Genomic DNA, 19,608 nt, shown 5'->3' with positions numbered 1-19,608 from the left:
TACTGCATTGGGTGACCTAACTAGCCTGCCTCTGTGGAGCAATCGGCTAGTTCTTTACTGCTCCTCCAAACCCCCCCCCAACTTTATTCCTGGACTTACCTGCTAGCCTTTTGGCTATGTACATGTAATCCTTCGATCCTCAACTGCTTCCTGTACAAAAAAAAAAAAAAACAATAACCATATCTTGTATATATCTACATAAAACAAAATTAATTACTTACTTGACCTTCACCCTCTTCCCTTCTAAAAAAAAAAAAAAAAAAAAAAAAGGGAGAGAGAGAGAGACAGAAAAGAAAGCAAAGTTTTCAACATGGCCGAACGTGCTCTCTCCTCGGATCTGGAGGACAACAACAGTTCTCCCGAGCGCCTTCACGAACCGGCCAAGCGGCGTAAAAGCTCCCGAAAACACGCTACACATTCGTCTTCGTCGGCTGCTCCATGCTCTAAAAAGACAAAACACTCATCAGCTGCAGACAAGGACGCCTCCAGGAGACACAAGGCTCTGGAGCGTCAGTTCGAGAAAGCGCGCAGCCTGTCAACTCGGGCTGCATTCACACACTTACCAGTTCCGCTTTCGCCCGTTGTCGAAGCTACTGTCCAGCCCGTCCATCAGGCTCCTCAACAACCTCTGCAACCGTTGTATCAGACGCCAAACATGGAGGTTTTCCCTGAGGCGCTATCAACACACTGCATGGAACCAGTGGACCTCTCCTGCAATGCCACTCTTCCTCGGCGGTCTCAGCCTGAGGCTACCTTTACTCCCACGGCTGCGGGTTTGCGCGCCGCGGAGGCAGCCCCTCCACCTCCTCAGTATGATATTCAGCAGATCATCTCTGACACGGTTACCAGGACACTGGCAGCAACTTCCCAACATGCTGCACCATATGGGGCTTGGCCTCAGCCACGATTTCCTCCTCCTCCTCTGGCCCGGGACTCTCAACAGGTCCCTGCCCAGTATCAGGCTATGACGCATGGGTCCGAGCTGTATCTGGACCATGGTCACCGCGAGGAGTCTTCTTCGGAGGAGGGTGAGTGCGACCCGTCGGATATGGACTTATCTGATGATGCAGATATGCCACCCGAAAAGCCAGCCTTCTCTGGGCTCTTTCGACCCTCGCTGTTCAAATCGCTCCTGCGCAAGGCCAAGTTGGCCACAAATATGGCTGACCCAGTCTCTCAAGTTGATCAGCCCGGTACCTCGCAACAACATGAGGCCTTGTTTACGGCGCCTAAGATGCAAGCGGACTTTATTCCATGTCCACAGCTTTTTTCTGAGGTGGTCCAACGATCCTGGACCACGCCCTCCTCCCTGCCCGCTCCTTCGGGGCTAGACAAAAAGCTTTATTGTTCGGCGCCTAGTCTCCAAGATCTCCTTCAGTTACCGACTGTAGACGCGCCAGTGGCCAATCTGACGGCTTCCTCTGTAATCTCCAACGATGTCGCCGACGGTTTGCGTTCAGAGGACCGAAAAGCTGAGTTTAACTTCCGACGTACTCACAACGCGGCCACCTGGGCGGTTAGGGCGGCCACCTCAGCTTCCTTCTTCAGCCGTGCCTGCTTAATCTGGCTCCGCCAACTTCACGAGCGCCTTCCCCCGGCGGATTCACGCCTCCGCCAAGACGTCAACAAACTGGTGGCGGCTACTGAATATATGGCAGACGCTTCGCTCAATGCCGCGAAGTTCGCTTCACGCGCCCTGGTGTCGTCCGTCACATCTCGCCGTCTATTATGGCTTAAAAATTGGAGAGCTGATGCCAAGTCTAGGTGGCGCCTCGCTTCAACTCCATATAAGGGTTCCCGTCTTTTTGGAGAGGCCTTAGACCCCATCCTTGTCGAGGACAAGGATAAACGGAAGGTGATGCCATCCTCGTATAAGAGGGCAGATCGTAGACCATCGTCCTACTTCACCAGGCAGCCCTTTCGGAGCGACTCCGGCCCTTCGGGGTCCTTCTCCTCAAGGCCCTATTCTCAAGGATTCGACCGTTCCCTCGATAGATCCTCCTTCAGAGTCCGTGGTCGAAAGGCCCCAGCACCCAAACGACCATTTCGAGGTATGGGATCCCGTACCTTTCGAAGAGGGAAGTGACTACATCCATCTTCCCATTGGCGGCCGCCTGACTCATTTTCTTCCCCAGTGGGAGATCTCGACGTCAGACGCCTGGGTGCTCCAGACAATCCGTCTTGGCCTTACCCTGGAGTTCCGCTCCAGACCTCCCTCACACTTTGTCCAATGCCCTATTTCTCCCAACCTGGACAAGCGCCAGCTAATGGAATCAGAAATCCATCACCTGCTTCAAATCCAAGCCATCGAACCGGTTCCCCACCATCATCGCAGGACCGGCTTCTATTCAATTTTCTTCCTGGTCCCCAAATCATCCGGGGGTCACAGGGGCATCCTAGATCTCAAGAGGCTGAACGAATTTATAGTATATCATCAATTCAAAATGGAGTCCCTCCGATCAATTCTGGCTTCCATTCGACCATCGGACTGGATGACCTCTATAGATTTGAAAGAGGCGTACCTCCACGTACCCATACGACTGTCCCATCGTCGTTTTCTATGCTTCGCCTACAACAACAGGCATTACCAATACAGAGCAATGCCCTTCGGCCTCTCCTCCGCCCCAAGGACCTTTACAAAGCTCCTGGCAGCAGTGGCGGCCCACCTACGTCAACATCCGGTCCGGCTCCACTGCTACTTGGACGATATCCTGGTGCTCTCCCCTTCTCCGGCCCGAGCATCCCGAGACCTAGAAGTGGTGTGTCGCTGCCTTCGTCATCATGGCTTCTCCCTCAACATTCCGAAGAGCCAACTGCAGCCCACTACTCGCATCCTTCACCTAGGGACAATAATAGATTCCGTAAGGGGCCAGGTGTTCCTGTCAACGGACCGGTGTTCCAGTCTCCAGTCGTTAACATCCCAGGTCCTCTCCTCTCGGAAGGTGACCTTGCTGCTCCTGTCCCGCCTGCTCGGCAAAATGATTTCCTGCCTGTCTGTCGTACCTTGGGCGAGGTTTCATTCACGCCAGCTCCAATGGTTCCTCCTCCCCTTTCAGAGAGCCAGGAGAAGCAACTCTTCCACACAAGTTTCCCTCCCGCCGGAGGTCTCAAGGTCTCTCCTCTGGTGGTCCTCCCAGAGCCTACATCAGGGCAGCTACTTCCAGAATCTACAGCGCCTGGTGGTGACAACGGACGCCAGCCTGACGGGACGGGGAGGTCATCTTTTATCCCACGTTGCCCAGGGAACGTGGTCAGCAGAGGAGAGCCTCAACGGGATCAATTGGTTGGAACTCCGTGCGATCCGCCTCTCCCTCCAACGGTTCCAGCGGATTGTGTCGGGGCACCATGTCCTAATACGCACGGACAATGTAACAGCGAAGGCGCACGTGAACCGCCAGGGGGGGACTCGCTCGGGTCCATTGATGGAGGAAACGACCCTACTGCTGATCTGGGCGGAGACGCACGTCCTGTCCCTTGTGGCGGAGCACATCGCCAGGACCACGAACATCACAGCGGACTGGCTCAGCAGACAACACTTGGACCACGCCGAATGGCGACTTCACCCAGAGCTGTTCGCCAAGATCGTCCGCAGATTCGGCACACCTCTAATCGATCTATTTGCCAGCCGCAACAACACTCACCTCCCCAGGTTCTTCTCCCGGTACCGGTGCCCTCAGGCGGAGGGAGTCGTCGCCCTCGCCTCTCCCTGGCCCAGGGGTCTCCTCTATGCCTTTCCCCCTCTACCGCTCCTTCCTCGTCTGATCCGCAGGATAATAGCAGACAGGGCAGACGTCGTCCTGGTCGCACCCTACTGGCCTCGGAGGTCCTGGTTTGCGGATCTGATGGACCTGTCGGTGGCTCGGCCGTGGAGGATTCCAGCGGACAGGATCATCCTCAGCCAGGGGATCATTCTGCACCCAGACCCGCAGTGGTTGCAGTTGACCGCCTGGCGCTTGAACGGATCTTGCTAAGGAGAGCCAACGTGCCTAGCAATGCGATCCCCACGATTCAGGCGTCAAGACGGCCGTCAACATGCCGCATTTATAACGCAACCTGGAACTCCTTCTGCTCCTGGTGCGCTAAATCCCACCTGGATCCAACGTCTGCTTCTGTCCCCGAAGTGCTGGGATTCCTTCAGCGGGGCATGGACAAGCACCTTGCGCCTAACACTCTTCGTCGCCAAGTTGCTGCACTTAGTACAGTCCTTTCGACTTCTGCAAAGCTTCCTCTCTCCCAAGACCCTACGATTCGCGACTTTCTGCGAGGGGCATCCAACCTGCGTCCTCCTGTTATACATCGATACCCGACCTGGGATTTGACTCTGGTCCTTCAAGCCCTCATGCACCCCCCTTTTGAGCCTCTCGCCTCCATCAGCCTCCGCTTTCTGACTCTTAAGGTGGCGTTTCTGGTCGCGATTACTTCGGCTCGCCGGGTATCCGAACTAGCTGCACTGTCGGTGAGAAGCGACCTTTGTATCTTCCATACAAATCGTGTGGTACTAAGACTAGACCCCTCATTCCTGCCTAAAGTAAATTCAACATTCCATTGAGCCCAGGAATTAATCCTTCCGGACTTCTGCCCCGATCCTCGACATCCTCGGGAAGCAGACTGGCACCTCTTAGATGTCCGACGGGCCCTGCGCAGATATATTAAACGAACACAGCATTTCCGAAAATCAGAATCGCTCTTCGTTTCCTTTCTGCCCTCCTCCATGGGCCGGAAGGTATCCTCCACAACCATTGGGAGGTGGATTAAGTCCTGCATCTCCAAGGCTTATTCAGCTCGGAACAGACCAATTCCACAGAGGATTCTTCCACATTCTACCAGGAGCGCCGCCACAACGGCCGCCTGGGCCACTAATGCCTCCATCTCTGACATCTGCAGAGCGGCCACCTGGTCATCCTTGAATCCCTTCATCCGGCACTACAAGGTGGACTCCTTTGCCTCGGCAGAGGCATCCTTTGGCCGTCGGGTGCTCCAAGCTGTATGCAACTCTTCAGACGATGCGCAGCAGCCAGTCACCCTCCCTGTGTAAACTTGCTTGGGTAAATCCCGAAGCTTTGGATTCTCCAAGCTGCGCGTTGGAGAACGGACGTTGCTTACCTGAACGTCCCTTCTCGACGCGCAGCTGGAGAATCCAACCCACCCAGCTTGGCTGCTGAACCCTTCTTCTTTACGCTCTACTGCTCCTTACTTCGTGAACAAAACTGGGACTCTGTTGAGCAAGTGGGCGTGTCTGAAGAGAAATCTCTTAAAGGAGCACACTCAGTGTAGGCTACCCAACTACTGAACTACCCGAAGCTTTGGATTCTCCAGCTGCGCGTCGAGAAGGGACGTTCAGGTAAGCAACGTCCGTTCTCTACATAAAGAATAAACTTCTGAGCTACATTTAAATAATTTTCAAATGATACCCTCACTACTATACTACAATGGTTCTTGGACTGAGAGGAAAGAAATGGTCCATAATTACAAGGGTAGAGAGCCAGGGAATTTGATGCAAATATTGAGAAACTGTATGTAAATAAAAAAGAACAGGATCATTCCCTAAATCCTGTGAACAGAGGCAGTAGTAAGAAGAGACTCAGAATGACTCTACCTGGACTCACTGGGTGAGTCCAGGAAGGGAGGAGAAGAAAATCACAATCACTCTTGCAAGATTTGTTATTATAGCTTATGTCAATAAAGTATGGTTCTAATTTTCCTGTGGAGTTGATTTTTTGGTCTGGTCTACCTTGTGAGGGTGATGCCAGGTGAGCTTTTTTGGCTGAAAGTGCACTAGAATTTGGCTCTCCTCACTCTTAATCACTACATCACGCTGTCTGTCTGGGTTTCTTATTCCATTGATGCTGCCTGTTCTCTTATTTAACAATCTGTTTGTCCTTATTAACTCTAGAAAGAGAGTTAAAAAGAAAGTGAATTCGTATTGGTTACTGTCAGTCAGGTGAAAATGGGGACAGTGCTTTGAGTTTGGGTGTGTTGAATTGGGGCTTTCTGGAGATTGACTTCAGTACCTGACATCCTTAAATAACCAGGGCTTTGCTCCTATTCCAAACCTGAAAAATAACCCACCTGGTACAAATGCAGCCCCCTTTTCTTGAACTGATCTATTTTTTTTATTATTTTTTTTGTCATAAGAACACTAATCTGATAGCTTTCATTGGTGCCATGAGATTACCAGGGCATTTTATATAGTGTTGTTGACAAACCTGGAAGGCTACCCCCCATTCATTAGGCCTTTTAAAGCCTTAATTACAATACTTATTCCTCAGCTTCTTGGGGGAAGACACTGCTTGAGCTCCTGCTCCATTCAGGTGTCCATCACTTAGAATTTCAATAACTCCCTGGCTTTGGCTAAGCAGCTGCTTACAGTCTTTCTTATCTTCTGTGATGTCTTCAGTCTTAATCTTTGTCCTGTTCTGAGTACCATATACCTTGCCTCAAGCTCCTCTGATTCTTGCCATGTGTAATCTAGGTAGTCTGGTCAATAGTGTTGAGAAGGAAACAGTCATGAAAATAGATGTTAACAGCATGACATAGAAATATTATTATGTGAACTTGGAAGCCAATTTACTTGGGTTTTCTAGGTTACTAGAAAACGGAATCCCAAGATTTACAAGGCACTAACTGATACTAGGCGAAGCAAAAGGGAATCTAAAGTACATGGAAGATGCCACTATAGATAGAAGGACTGTAGATTTGTGACACAGAAGGAGAAGCTCTGCTGTTTAGGAATGGAACAAACAAAATGTTAAAAAAGTTATAATAGTTATGTAGTTACTTACCAAAAACATGTACATTCTCTTAAAGTAACCAAAATATCTTTAGGTTGCTGAAAGGCATGTCACAATCTTTGAGCACCCCTAATGTTTGGAAATTGAAAGTTGGAAATTTGACATGCCCTATGACAGCTAAAGAGAAGATAGCCGAACAGTGTTCAAGCTGGACATGGACAGGGTGGGTGGAGGAGGAGTGGGCAGGGACATCCCTTTGGGATGAATCATTGCTAGCAAATGAGGTGAAAATGGTTTAATTGGTCTGATCAAGAGAATCCTTAATCCTCTAACTAAGAAAGATCAAATCACAAAAGAAGAACAGATGGCAGATGAAAAAAACCCAATAGACACATCTTTCCGGGCTCCTTCTGTCACCCAAAAATATCCAAGCCTCTTTGTCCAGTTGTATCATTTACTAGGGACCCCAACATAACCAAAGAACTTACAAAGAAGCTTGGACATCTTCCTTGGACATTTTACCTTCAAAGTGCAACCTACTATAAAAAGTTGTTGTAGGGAAACCCTCCCCCACAACTTTTTGGAATTTAAAATCTCCTTTTGAGGCCAGATTAGGTTAATTGGTTGTCTGACATTAAAGGCAGATGGTTGTGTTCTCAACATACCTTAATCAGGTAGCATCCTTAACAAGGTCTGTATTAATTTCTTTATGAGTTGACCAGCAAATGTCTGGCAGTAGATTGAGAACAGAGAAAGGAAGTATTTGTCCCTTGTACAAATTTAATTAGCTGAATGTGCTTTTATAATATACAGTGATGGTTACTCCATAGATGGATGATTTAAAGGGATCCAGATAAATCATTGGTAAATATCAAGAGCTATCGTTGTAATAACTTTGTAAAAACTTAATGTTTAGAATCTGCATGCAATTAAATCTGGTTGCTGTAGAAAATAATGAAAGTGAACTACTCCAGTCAAGTCCCACTTTGGATCTGGCAAGAAGCATCTCTCTCTGGCCACTATTATAAGCAGGAAGTTGGGTTAGAGAGACCCCTAATCTGTTCCTCCACAGCATTTATTAAGTTTCTATGTTGTTTTAGAGTTCTGCATTGTAGAGTTGATTCAATCACTGAGGTAGCCTCCTTCTGGTAGGAACAGTATTGGATAGTCCCTGTGTTTTAGCAACTCTATCACTCCCTCATCCCTTATGCTTGTATTTCCACCATCTACGTAAGATGTTTAACAAGCCCCTTTGTAATTTAGCACAGATTTTTTTTTTCTGGATGTTTGATTCTAAAGCATGCATTTCATTAAATTGGTTTAATTAAAATATGGAAGTATTTAATTAACTCTGTGGCCCTCTGCTGCTTTCATTGCTATCCAGGGATATTTAGAAGCCTAGCTAGCAATACCAGCTGGTCATTTGGAAGCAAATGGGTATGCCTGGCTACAGTGAGGCCTTGGCATAAATGTAGAGAAGCCCAGAGAAAGCAAGTAGCAAGTGACTTTGCCTAGACTTCTCTGATCTGGGATGTGGAAAGAAATCCCTTAAGGGGGTCTTTTAGGAATGCCTGAAAGTAGGGACAATCTATAATCATGAAATAAAAATGGGAGAAAAGAGCCTCCTGAAAAAAATCAGCCTAAGATTTTTATCCTTATGGTGAGGAGAGCAATGTGCCAACAATGTTTCATTAAATCTCTTAAGCAGAATTAAATATGGGATGACATGCTGGATTTCTAGTGGGCAGGGGTAAAATTTACATGCCTTGCCTGGCAGCTTGTTTCCTTTTAGGGTCAAGAAGAGAAAATACAGTATGTGCAACTTAACAGTTGCAGATTCCAGTTTGCATAATATAAAAGAGATTCTGGAAACTAATATTTGCTTAGCAGGAAATTTTCATTATCTGCATTTGTTTAAAATTAAACCCTTGATACAAGAGTTAGTTGGATTTAATATAGCCAAGATTGACGAGTAGTGTAGTGTAGTGTAGTGTAGAGTAGAGTAGAGTAGAGTAGAGTAGAGTAGAGTAGAGTAGAGTAGAGTAGAGTAGAGTAGAGTAGAAGAACAGAACAGAACAGAACAGAACAGAACAGAACAGAATACTTTATTTGGCCAAGTGTGATTGGACACACAAGGAGTTTGCCTCTGATATAGAAGCTCTTGGTGTACATGCAAACTGGCAGAATAATGATAACTGTAGTAATAATACCAATAGGAGGGGAAAATAATAATAATAATAAGAATAATAGTAATGCTACAGCGATACTATTTGGACAAATATATATAAACTTTTGACAGCACTTTGAGGATTAGATATTCAGCCAAGGGATGGGCTGAGGGGAAAAACTGTCCCTGTGTCTAGTTCTTTTGGCCTTCAATGCCCTGTAGTGCCATCCTGAGGGGAAGAGTTGAAACAGCTTATGTCCAGGATGTTAAGGATCTGAAGATATCTTCTCGGCCCTCCTTCTGACCCACACATTAACAGGTCTTCTGTGGAAGACAAGTTGGTTGCAATTATTCTTTTTGCAGTCTTAACTATCCTTTGGAGTTTGTGCTTGTCCTGTTCGGTTGCTGTATCAAACCATAGAGTTAGAGATCAACATATGACAGACTTTATAGTTCCTCTGTAAAACTGTATCAGGGGCAGTCTGAACTTTCTGAGTTGATGCAGAAAGAACATTCTTTGTTGTGCCTTTTTAGTGATGTTTCTAATGTTAAGTTTCCATTTCAAGTCCTAGGAAATTGTAGAACCCCAAAATTTGAAGGACTCTACTGTTGATACTGTGCTACCTAATATGGTAAGAGGTGGTAAAATAGAAGGGCTCCTCCTAAAACCCACTCTCATCTCTACAGTTTTAAGAGTATTCAGCTCCAGATTGTTATGGTTGCACTATAGGGCAGTTGTTCAACCTTCTGTCTATATGCAGACTTATCACCGTCTTGAATGAGGCCAATGACCATTATATCATCTGCAAACTTCAATACTTTAACAGAGGGTTTCTTTGAAGTACAGTCATTGGTATAGAGAGAAAAAAGCAATAGAGAGAGCACACAGCCCTGAGAGACGCCTGTGCTCATTGCCCAGGTATTAGATTCCTAGAATTCCCAACCCAACATAGCTGGAGTTGGGGAAGATATTCTGGACAAGGACTTCAATATTATTCCTTTAGTTTGAGGAATTTGCATTAATGTACACAAACACACACATATGCACACTCTGTTTCAAGATGATATTGTTCTTGCTAATACCCCAATAGAAGATCTCCAGCTCTTATTGAGGATTGCTTAGCCTCCTGACTTATCTGCAAAGTCATCTAAAGGAAATGACCTGGAAAACTTGTAGCTCTTCACGTGGCTCTATTCTCCCTGGGGAAATAGAACATCTGTCTTTCTAGTAAATGCCCATATGCTTGGGTCCCCTATACTAAAGATTTGCTGTTCATCAGAGAGCCTTTGGCAAATGTATTGCAATTCATAGTAGTTTCCTGCTTCTAACAGCCCATAATGCTGATGCTAAGAATTTCAGTTCATTAATTCAAGAAGAGTCTAAAAGAGACTCCTATCTTCATCTTTGGTGGCATTATTTGCAATTGAATCTTCCTTGACATTTTTAATCTCCTTAACAGATTCTCTCCTCTTAAGAGAAGGCTACCTAGCGATAAAGCTTCAGGACAGCAAAAGAAAGAACAAAGCAGGATCATTACTAAGTCCATAGGAGACATGTTAGGTTATTTTGGGGCTCTAGTGGTACCTCAAGATTTCTTTTTCTTTTTTTTGTATCAGAAATATTTTTTTCCATGGTCCACTTAGCCATGTTATAGGAAAAGCTAGGTGATCATGGAAGTGATTGCCACATATTCAGCTTACTTTTTCTGACTTTGAGGGATGAAACATTCATCTATTAGCTGTATCCTTCGTTTTTGCCTATCTCATTGAAATTACTTGAATCCAGGGGCAGAAGAAATCCATTCCAGTATCGTTCTGTTCTTTGAAATAACATTCTGTGCATAGAAATGTGTTAATTAAAATATATGTAACCGGGTAATACCATTTCATCTTTAGCTCCAACTAGAGTGTGAATTTAATTAGTCCCTGAAGTGACAACCAGCTATCTCTGATAGAATTATTGTGAGATGGGTAAGAGCTGGAAAAAGCAGGTTGCTAGTTAACCTCTACTCGTGTCCTAAATTCATGAAGCATGCGTGTTGGAATTTAACAGTCTTCCTGAAATCTGTATGGGAATAGTGGATTATAATCTGAATGCTGTAAGGATAATGGATTCACATTTGCCTTCTCATCAGACTACATTACTGTCTCTATCAAGACGATGAGGGAACTGGACACAAAACTTATTGAAATTCAGAATGTATTGGCTAATCGGATGTGGCAAAAAAAGCATTATGGGAAGAGAGGGCAGAGTAAATTAGTCCATTTGTATGATGATGGGTAAATTGCAATTGCACTAGGGAGAAAGGGATGAATTGTGAAACAATTTTTCTGAAGGAACCAGAGCCAGGTGGGATTGCGATGCTACTCTGGAGCCATCTGCTATCACGAACATGTAACTTACTTTATTATCAGGCTCATGCTTGTTGTTTTAAAATAATTTTACTTCTACACAAACCTCTATATTTGTATAGAAATGGAGAAAATTATAAACATACACTAAGATGTGGCAAAGGTTTCAATCTTTCATTACTTTTAAGGTATCTTTGAGGATGGATTTTTTTCTATCTCTGTTTTGTTGATTATGTTCTGACCCACGTAGAATCAGTAAATGAGCTAAATGGCCAAATAAATTCTATCAATCAATCAATCAATCAATCAATCAATCAATCAATCAATCAATCTTACTTGTATGGAAGGACAAAATATTTAAAATTCATGTTAAAATTCATGAAAATTCATGTTCCTGGACCACTGATTACATTTTATGTTCAGGATAGTCTTATCCACAGAGACCTAGTGTTGAGCTTGCTTTTACGTTATATCTTTTACTTAGCTTAGTAAACCTTTGAGAGTTTGAGAGCCAGTTTGGGCATCAAGCTAGAAACCAGGAGACTGTGAGTTCTAGTCCTATCTTGGGCATGAAGCCAAATGGCTGACCTTGGACCAGTCACTTTCTCTCACCCCTAAGAAGGAGACAATGGCAAACCACTTCTGAAAACTTTGCTAAGAAAATTGCAGGAACTTGTCCAGGCAGCCTCTGAGAATCAGACATGATTGATCAAAAACTATTATTCTAACTGATTAGCATTTAGGCTTAAATACTGTTCTATAGTGGTTTACAACACTTTCTGAGAGGTTTACAAATGTCAGCATAATGCCCCCAACAATCTGGATTTGTATTTTACCAACCTTGGAAGGATGGAATGCTGAGTCAACCTTTAGCCCCATCAGGATTGAACTCCAGGCTGTGGGCAGAATTTGCCTGCAATACCATACTTTGACCACTGTGCCACGGGGCTCTTAATTAGTGGACACTATTTACTATATATGGGGCAAAAAAGTGGCTTTAAGTGAGAGTTGGTTCTTTGCAAAGAACTCCTCGGTGTCAAAGAGTCAATCGAATGGCAGGAATGTATTTGGCCACTTCCCAAAAATATCCTCCTGCATCAAAAGGAATTGATGTAGAAGGAAATAAAAATATGTGCTGATGGACATCATTGGACAAGGAGGCAAGGCAGTACCTGTCTTGTATTTGCTTTACTGTGGATCAACTGAATGCCCCGTCTACTTTTGGTGCTGTGAATTGTTTTTAAGTAAAGAAAAGCATTGTATGGATCTTAAAAATCCTTAGATGCAGGCATGACCCACATTTCCAGCTTAGAAAAATGAACATTGCATTAGTCAAAAAATATAGCTTTATAGAGAAACAATCTGTGTTTACTATATCATAGTATAACAGTATTTAAGTATCTCCTGGAATAATCTTGCTTAGCCCATTAAAAGATGCTTAGCGTGAGGTTAACCACAGAGCTTTCTTAAAATGCTACAGTCCTCGTTCTTCTTGTCCATGACCTAAGTTCCTAATTTGAGAAATGCTTTCCATAGGGAGAAAAGAACATGATATTTTCATGGCTCATTATCTTCATTTTTCTTTTCAGGCTAGTGGGAGTCTGTTCCAGGTGCGAGTAGTTGGAGGGTCTTCTCTGTGCAGCTATCTCTCTCCTCAGGACAGATGGCCGCTGTATCATCCCGCTGTGGACAGGTAAGGAAGGAAAGCGCTAGAAATTAATGACTAAAAGGAGCCTGTAATCAGAGTTTAGGAATGAGAATCCTACATAAATTATTTCCTGCCAGAAAGCATCTTCTTTTTCTGAGTCTTTTTTAATTTGCCCAATTTCTCTTCCTTCCTTCTCTTTCTGCCTAAGCATCAAACAGAATCCTCTGCATTATGGGAGAAGACATTTTGTTTATAAATAATTACTACCAATGTATTCACTTTCAAACTATGTTGTCTTCTTGTGTAGATCAGTTTGTATAACCAAAATTCTCCATTCAAATACATCATAAACATACTGTAGTATGCAAAATAGGGTGTTAAAATCCTACCTTTTACCAGTTCAACTAGAATACATGATATACATATAACCCTATAGAAACCAAATAAGTAAATAAATAAAAATAGTAATATGCGAAAAAATATTCAAGCTGAGTTTTGGCAAGATTAGGGGAATAACAGAAGAACAGAGTTGGAAGGGATCTTGGAGGTCTTCTAGGCCAGGGGTCTCCAACCTTGGCAACTTTAAGCCTGGAGAACTTCAACTCCCAGAATTCCCCAGCCAGCAAAGCTGGGAGTTGAAGTTTGCCAGGCTTAAAGTTGCCAAGGTTGGAGACTCCTGTTCTAGGCCAATTCCCCTGCTCAAGCAGGAAATCCTATGCCATTCCAGACAAGTGGCTGCCCAATCTCTTCTTAAAAACCTCATTGATGAAACACCCACAACTTCTGAAGGCAAAGCTGTTCCGCTGGTTAATTGTTCTCACTGTTAGGAAGTTTCTCCTTAATTCCAGGTTGCTTCTCTCCTTGATTAGTTTCCATCCATTGTTTCTTGTCCTGCTTTGTGGTGCTTTAGAAAATAGGTGGACCCCTTCTCATTTGTTGGCAGTCCCTCAAATATTACTCAAATACACTGTAATCATGTCCAAAGGGACAAAGGGTTCTGTAGTAGTAAGGCAGCACCCAAATTCTACCTCAGGCACTGCATGTAATTCTCCAAATCTATTCCAAGTCTTCTCACTCTGCTGATCTGTACTCTCTTGCTGTGATGTTTGATTTTCAACATTAGCAATGAATTAGCATTGTCCACTGCATCCAAAGGCAGTAGCTGGCTTAATGGATATAGGCAAAGCCATCTGCCGATATAGCACTGCCTGTCCATGTCTCAGCAGCTACTGCCCAGTACAGTTACTTTCCTCTTCCTACTGAGAGGAATAGCTAGATAGCATCTGTATAGTCTTAATGTGTTTGTCACTTCACACTAACAAGACAACAACCCGGCTTTGAAGAGTATACAGTTAAAAAAGCAGAATGTTTGAGAAACGTTTCTTTTGCCTATTGGAGCAGAAAGTACAAGGAACAAATAAAACGGGATTTACCTCTCAGCCAGTAATTTCAACACAGACATGCACGCACGCACGCACATGCATGCAAACCACAACCTCACCACAATGTGGTGAGGCATGATTTTCTCTGTATTGTTGTTGGTTGTTCAAATATAATTCATTTGCTTATGAAAACATAATCTTTTCTTTTACAAAACGGTGGAAATGGTGCCAAGGGGCTTCTGGGAAGGAATGGAGGAAATGAATGTATGGAGTTCAATTAGATGTACTCTGTGTGTGTGTGTGTGTGTGTGTGCCTTCAAATCAGTGTTGACTCCTGATGACTGCCTGGACAAGTCCCTGCAGTTTTCTTGGCAAGATTTTGGAAATGGTTGCCATTGTCTCCTTCCAGGGGCTGAGAAAAAGTGACTGGACCAGGATCACTCAATTAGTTTTGTACCTAAGGCAGAATTAGAACTCGGTCTTCTGGATTCTAGCCTGGTACTTAGCCACTACAACCAGCTGGCTCTCTTTATTTTAGGGCGGTGGTGGTGGTGGTGGTGTGAGCAGTTAAGACTATTGCATTTTACATTTGGGATCTGAAAAATGGACTGGCATGTGGGACATCATTTGACTCCTTGCTTCCTGATTTCTCTAACTAGTGTATGTGCAGCCCAACTACTTGGGGAGGATTTTTATTATTATGACGATTAAAAATGTAGATGATGAATGAGCTCTTCTGTGGGAGGAGTCTGCCCCCTGCTGACAGCTAGGCAAAACTGACTGTCATCTGTGGTGTGGCTTCTTGTGCTAGTATTGGAGCCAATGCCTTTGGTGTATTAGCCAAAAAGACTTTGCGGAGTTCAAGGATAGCAGGCTCTGCTTTAGAGTCATTACAGGTAGTCCTCGACTTACAACCAGAGTGGAGCCCACAATTTCTGTCATAAATCATAATGGTCATAAGTCAAGGCGCCACATGACCAATTCGATTTTAAAACTCTTTTTGTGGTAGTTAAGTGAATGGGGCAGTTGTTAGACATACATAACTGTCATTAAGCAAATCTATTCATTACCATGGATGTTTTTTTTGACAGAAAGTGGCTGAAAAGGCTGAGGACCTGCAAAAAATATCTTAAGCTGCAGTCACATGACTGCACAAGACTGCAACCAGCTGTAAAACCAGTTGCCAAGCACCCAAATGTGATCATGTGATTTCAGGGAGTTGTGTACCACCACCAGATTCCACAATCGCTTTGTATGTAGTTTGGGGAAGTTCAGTCATAACTTTGAACAGTTGCTAAGTGACCGGTTGTTAAGTGAAGACTGTACAGATAGTCCTCAAGTTACGACCACAATTGAGCCCAAAATTTATGTTGCAATATTTGTTAAGAGAGTTTGTCCCATTTTATGATTTTCCTGCCACATTTGTTGAGTGAATCACTGCAGTTGTTAAATTAATAACCCTGTTGTTAAGGGAATCTTGTTTCCCCATTGAGTTTGTTTGTCAGAAGTTCAGAAAAGATGATCACATGACTCTGGGTCGCAAATGTGAATCAGTTGTTAAGCATCTGAATGTAAATCACGTGATCATGGGGATGCTGTAACGGTCATAAGTGTGAAAAATGGCCATAAGTCACTTTTTTCAGTGCCATTGTAACTTCAAACGGTCACTGAGTGAACTATTGTAAGTCGAGGACTACCTGGATATCTTTTTATGTAAAAATAAATAATCTTTAAATGTAAACAATGAAGCGAGGGGAAAAAAACTGTAAGTCTAACGGGAGCCATAGAAGTCATACATAGCAATGGTGGGTTGCCCCCGGTTCACATTGGTTCTATAGAACCGGTAGTAAAACCTGCGGGAGGCTCCACCGACAATGATGTCATCAAAATGCTTCTGCGCATGCGCAGAAGCTTCTGTGCGTGCGTAGAAGAGCGCGTGCGAGCAAAGCAAGCGCGCGTGTGCGGCCCCGTTGCGAACCGTAGTAAAGGTAAGTAGAACCCATCTCTGATACATAGGCCTGAAATATGTTTATTAGGGGTATCTCTGAGTTCCCATACATCTTGAGGCTTCCCATCAGCCTCCACTGTGATTGTACTTCCTGACCCACGATAGTTCCATGGCTCATGAAATTCTCCAAGCTTTAATGAATCATTTATTTGAATCGCCTTGCTTGAGGCTGCTCTTCAAGAACTGGTGGTACTACAACCATCGCCCCCTCCCCCACGTGCATCTAACAGCTTTCTTTTCTTACAGAGCACTGCAGTTTGGAGGTCCTGGTGGCCCCGTTCATGTGAAGCTGGTAGTCGAATGGGATCTGACCACCAAAGAATGGTGAGTTTGTGTTGCAAACTCCATTTGTAAATGACAAGAGAGCGGATGACAATCCATAAAAGGCAGAGACGTGGCTTCCGAAAAGACTTTCATTATAGCTTAAATTGCTCGTGATTCTTTCTGACTTCAGATACATGCATAGCATGCATGGAAAGAGAGAGGGAGGAAGGGGGAAAGATGGGAAATTTTTATTCCATTTACCTGGAAGATGTCAGGTTGGGAGAAATTGCTATGTAAAATGTATACCTAGTATTTAATCAAGCCTATTTTACTCCAGTTTCACCTCCCCCCCATCAGCATATTTTTAATATGCTAATGCGTGTATAATGTCTTGCTTGGTTTTTTTTATGTTGCCTCCATTTTTTATTTAATTTCAAGGTAATATGAAACAGGACGAGGAAAAACAACAGTCTAGTTAACATTTTTATTCCACATTAGTAGCTTAATAGGTTGGGTGCATGTGGTCTATCAGCACACTTGCTAAAGACCTCCACTTCTCCTCATCTCCTAGTGGCTCCATTACTTCCAGTGGTTATTTTTTATAGGCATCTCTATCAAAAGTTATGCACACAGAATGATAGAATAACAGAGTTGGAAGGGACCTTGGAGATCTTCTAGTCTAACCCCCTGCTCAAGCTGGAAACCCTTATCATTTCACAAAAAATAGTTGTCCAATCTCTTCTTAAAAACCTCCAGTGTTCGAACACCCATAACTTCTGGAGGCAACCTGTTCCACTGATCAATTGTTTTAACTCTCAAGAAATTTCTCCTTAGTTCTAGGTTGGTTTTGTGGTGTAGTTTTCATGAGATTAGGGCTTCCCCTTTCTTCTTGTTTGTTTGAGAGAATAATTTCCTCCTGCATCTACAGAACTATGGAAGAAGGCTGTAAGCAGGACACAGGATGACTGAAGAAAATGCCACTGTAGAAAATTCCACTGCAATTCCTCAACAACTCACCAAGAGGCATCTGCTATCTTTAGAGTGGTCTAATAAGGACTTTCTGGAGGGAAGAAGGAACATGATCACTCAGGATCCCTTTAAATTGAAAACCCAAATGGATAAATATGAATAAAATGGAAGCATTCCTGCCTTCTCTTAATATCTCATTTACTGAATCAGAATCACTATAATAGTACAAGCCAGGAATAGTTGTAACACTATATCCCCTTTGAGTGACACTTGATTTAGAACAGGGATTGGCAGCCTTTTTAAGTGAGGAGACATTTGGTTTTGTGTGGAATTGTAGGACTGCCCTCCAAGAAGGATTAAGATTAAAATCTTATTTTAATGAAATAGTAAATATGAGCAACGTTGCTTTGAAATTTAACTCAAATATAATACTTCTAAAACAATACATTTTAGAAAAGACTGTCAGAAATGCCGGTTTGTTGCAGAGCTAGCCTTACTGCTCAATATTGGCTGCAACTTTGGGGCTGAGGCTTGGGCAAGCTGCACAAGACCACTAAGAGAGCCTTCCGTAGATTTATCTTTAGTGACTCTTATAGAGTTCTTCAAAGTGCTTAGCTTACAAACCTTGGATGACAGTCACGCAATGGGTTGCATGAGGGTTGCCTACTTGAGAAACAACAAAAACTTGAGCTGCCTTCCAAAGAACGGGAGATGAAAATTCACTTCCTGTATTGAAGCCTGATCAAATTTGATGTTTTCGGAAACTTCTAACATCTCAGAATGTCTTTGACACAAATTGAAATTCTCCTTCGTGAAGAGCACTCATCTGTGCTAAGAAACCAGTTCCCCACTTGTGCTTTTGGGATTAGGTCTGTGTGAAATTCACACAATGCTTTTTCAACCCTTTGAATATTGAAGAGTTAGTGTAACTTTAATTGGACTTTTGGAAAAAACCAACACAGGACTTGCTTTGATATCTGTCTAGCTTAAATGAAACTGAAGGCCCGCACAAAGTGCAATCGCTGCCAAAGACTGGAATATTTCTGACCTGTCCCTTTGCATTTTTGCAGCTTGTTTGGCAACATCCAGGAAGAAGTTGTTGAAGATGCAGAAAGTGTGAGACTGAAGCAACAGCTTCATCAACAGCAGCATAGCTGCACCCTGAATGAATGCTTCCAGCTCTACACTAAGGAGGAACAGGTACCCCTGGATGAGGGTAAAGGCGGGTTATAAGACCAACTTGGCATTATGGAGATTACGAGAACAGGGTCATCTCTGCCACAAGGCAAGATGTTTCTCTGAGCAGGAATGGAATGTCCAACTGCTTGGTTCCTTTCCTGCTCAGTGCCAATATACCTCATGGGATTCTGGAAGAGGTGGGGATAGACAGCTCCTATCAATTGGGAAATCCATCCCCAGGGTTCAATCCCAGGCTCCTGTGTAGTTGTACCGTGTTTTCCTTTGCAGCTGGCTCCGGATGATGCCTGGCGCTGTCCCCACTGCCAGGTCCTTCAGCAAGGCATGGTCAAACTCAGCCTGTGGACACTCCCCGATATCCTCATCATTCACTTGAAACGCTTCCGGCAGGTGGGAGAGCAGCGCCACAAGCTCTCCACTCTAGTCCACTTTCCCCTGCGAGGGCTTGATATGGCTCCCCACGTGGCCAAGCGCAGCCGTGGCAGCAAGTGGGGCCCCTGGAGGCAGCCCCTGCCAGAAGAGGGCCAGTGTAATTTTCTCTACGATCTGTATGCCGTCTGCAATCATCATGGGAGCCTGCACGGTGGACATTATACAGGTGAGCTTTCAGTAAGCAGACAGGGCTGCGACTACATTATCTCTGGCAACTCCAGCTGAAAGGTAATGAATTGGGTTTCACTCCACATCTCCTTAGGTGTTCCCCCCTCCTCACTTGACCTAAGCATAAAAGGGTGGGACTTCTGAATTCTGCATGAAGAAATGAATAATTCTGTAAGATGAAGCATTAAGGAAAATTGTGGAAGTTTGCATAGTGATGCTATATTCTACTTCTGTGAATAGATGGAGAAGAACAAGGAATAATTTGGCACGTTCGAGGTCTCTGCAGCCCT

At 44.2% G+C, this 19,608-nt stretch overlaps 1 protein-coding gene across 1 annotated transcript in view; it reads left to right on the top strand.

The window, feature by feature from the left end:
• Window positions 1-19,608, top strand: part of USP43 (ubiquitin specific peptidase 43) — a 120,305-nt gene that overhangs the window by 95,176 nt on the left and 5,521 nt on the right. Inside the window, exons 9-12 of the mRNA XM_034408103.3 lie at window positions 12,840-12,943; window positions 16,535-16,612; window positions 18,592-18,721; window positions 18,989-19,316. Of these exons, the coding sequence (XP_034263994.2) occupies window positions 12,840-12,943; window positions 16,535-16,612; window positions 18,592-18,721; window positions 18,989-19,316 (640 nt within the window). The remainder of the gene's footprint in view (window positions 1-12,839; window positions 12,944-16,534; window positions 16,613-18,591; window positions 18,722-18,988; window positions 19,317-19,608) is intronic.

Source organism: Pantherophis guttatus, chromosome 2 (genome assembly GCF_059756535.1).
Source record: "Pantherophis guttatus breed Tessera chromosome 2, ASM5975653v1, whole genome shotgun sequence".
NCBI lineage: Eukaryota > Metazoa > Chordata > Lepidosauria > Squamata > Colubridae > Pantherophis > Pantherophis guttatus.
This window is presented reverse-complemented; position numbering and strand designations above follow the sequence as displayed.